The sequence below is a fragment of the Sinocyclocheilus anshuiensis genome, unplaced genomic scaffold (genome assembly GCF_001515605.1).
Source record: "Sinocyclocheilus anshuiensis isolate Anshui unplaced genomic scaffold, SAMN03320099.WGS_v1.1 scaffold308, whole genome shotgun sequence".
Taxonomy (NCBI): domain Eukaryota; kingdom Metazoa; phylum Chordata; class Actinopteri; order Cypriniformes; family Cyprinidae; genus Sinocyclocheilus; species Sinocyclocheilus anshuiensis.
In genome coordinates, this window is record NW_015558619.1 from 1117251 (window position 1) to 1119834 (window position 2584).

The 2584-nt window shown below is 32.0% G+C and overlaps 1 protein-coding gene across 2 annotated transcripts in view; it reads right to left on the reverse strand.

Moving 5' to 3' along the window:
• Positions 1-2584, reverse strand: part of LOC107680511 (filamin-B-like) — a 115408-nt gene continuing 112824 nt past the window's right edge. For both annotated transcript variants that reach the window (XM_016476412.1, XM_016476411.1), the window contains one exon: positions 1-986. In XM_016476412.1, coding sequence (XP_016331898.1) covers positions 799-986 — 188 coding nt within the window. In that variant the 3' untranslated portion in view covers positions 1-798. The remainder of the gene's footprint in view (positions 987-2584) is intronic.

Genomic DNA, 2584 nt, shown 5'->3' on the forward strand with positions numbered 1-2584 from the left:
TTCTTGATTCCAGTCAGTTTTAATAAGCAAATGTACATCAAATCTATTCATGTTTCTCACAATAAGGCACCAATGGCTAAATACAAAATACAATTAAATGTCCCCTCTTGCCCTTAAAACTCTTACAAAATACTTCAGCACTGGAGTATCAAAACTAGTAGAATTAAGACGAACGAGAAAGAAGTGCATAAATCTATTACTGTGACTTTTGTATGTTAGCGTCTTCAAAAAGCCAGAAAATCAGATTAAATGTGAAAAAACAGAATCTTTTGCTCTTGAGGGCTTCGTAAGTCTAAAATTTTGACGATACTTTTTGTAAACTATTCAATATGTAGCATTGAAACCTGTTGAAATGAATACAGAAGTGCTTGATTTGAAGTGATGGATGATGCTTTGATTTATGAAGGAATGAACGTCACAGTTCAGTTCATGCAGCGAGAATCAAACAGACATAGAAAGGTTATAATATGAGCATTAAAAGAGACCGTATGTTAGAAAGAGTCGATATCAGTAGTAAAGAGATGTTCAGGTGTGAAACCCTGATCAGTTTGTTCATACACCGTCTTTTTAACTTCTCAACACTCATCTTTAAACTCGCAATGCTGAACTAAATCCACAAATAGAAGTAATGTACAATTCATGCATCATAACAACATGCCGTCATAATGCGTCACATTCCAGTCAAAAACCTGATCAAGTGCAAAGTTGAAGAACAACAGAATGAAGAAGGTCTTCTAGTTGTTTTTTGTACAGTGTGTTTCTCTCTGTCAGGAGGTGTTTCTGATGAACCGCAAGGAATTATGGGACGGTGACTTGGAAGGGGGAGCCTGGGATGTGTTCATCTCCCCATTTCACAGCCAGAATGTAGTTGCCCCGCTCCTTTAAGACGTAGCTGACGTTGTACTGCATGTTTCCCATGTGTTTGACCAGGATCTCCTCGCAGGGCGTCAGAGGACCGTGAACACCGACCAGCAGCATGTTCTTCCCTGGAAACAAACACAAATACATGTGAGATGTATGTGAGACAACAAATGGTAAAACACAATTATGCCTGTATAAAATTTAGTTTAGGCAATATTGCCATGATAAAGAGTTATGATTGTATATTCTGTGTATATAAAATGCAAAAACAACATTGCCATTGTATTGGGGTTTAAAAAATAATTAGAATCCTAAAATAAATGTTATATAAAATCAGGGTTTCTGCAGACACGAACAAGTTAAATTTAAGACTTTTTAAGACCTTTTTAATACCACCTTATATGAAATTTAAGACCTAAACCTGTAATGGAAATACACATTTTATTACATGCATATACAGTGGGTACGGAAAGTATTCAGACCCCCTTCAATTTTTCACTCTTTGTTATATTGCAGCCATTTGCTAATTGATATATTAAACATAAAACACTGAATACTGATATCTGAAATAATTTAAAAAATGAAGATACTATAAATGTGAAATCAAAACCACCAGTAGGTGGCAGTAAGTCACTGTTAAGTGAGTCATTGCGATTGAACCAAATCATTTAAACAGTTGATTCATTCGGGAACGAAACACCGTCATGTTGCTCAGAGACGCAAAACAGCGCTGTGGCTGTGTTTGGAATTATTTTTGTTGGCGAAAAACTTCTAGTTTATTGAACTGTTGTAAAAAATCGATATCACATTTGTATATGGTAATTTACGGAGAAAAAAAAGGCACTCTTCCGTGTGAACTTGATTAACTATATGAATTGGTATAAATATACACATTTTCTGCCCCCATGTCTTGAATTTGTGATCATTCTGAATGTATTTTAATAGACTGAATCATGCAGTGAAAGAACACACTAAATGCGCACGCGCACTAGATTTCACGTAATGCGCGCACTCTGTAGGTGTTTTTAATGTTTTTTTGCGTCGTGAGAATACTGAGCTAAATAGCTCACTTGTCATGGTGTTACTTAACTATATCATGTTATGAATAAACTAAACATTTTGAATTTTACCTCAGTGTGTTTCTTCTGAGTTTATGTGTGCGGTCACGCTCATTTGTTCTGAAGTCTCGAGACAAACAAGAGTGAGCTTCAGCGCGAGCTTGTATTCTGTATTCTGCTAACTTACTGCAATTCTCTCTGATGACGCAGTAACTTACTTTTTGAGGACCCACGGACACCCTGAAAATGTATTAAATTAATAGTAAAGTAAATAACATGTTTTTAAATATATAAATATAAATAATATAAAACAAAAATATAATAAACAATCAACATGTTTAATATACATTTACATATTATATTTAATTGTAATAATAATAATATAATAATGTAAATAAATTTTTATATATATTTTAATATTAAAATAAAAAAAATGCTATTATTATCATTTATTAATATTATTATTATTATTAATAAAGTATATTATTTAATATGAAATGATCTACCCATGTATTCTCCAAAATGTTCATAATCTGTAGGGCATTTAATAAAATGAAGTATTTAATAATAATAATAATAACAACAACAATATATAATAGTGAATACATATTTTATAATTTAATTGTTATAATTTAATATTAAAAATATCAATTTTAATAAAATGA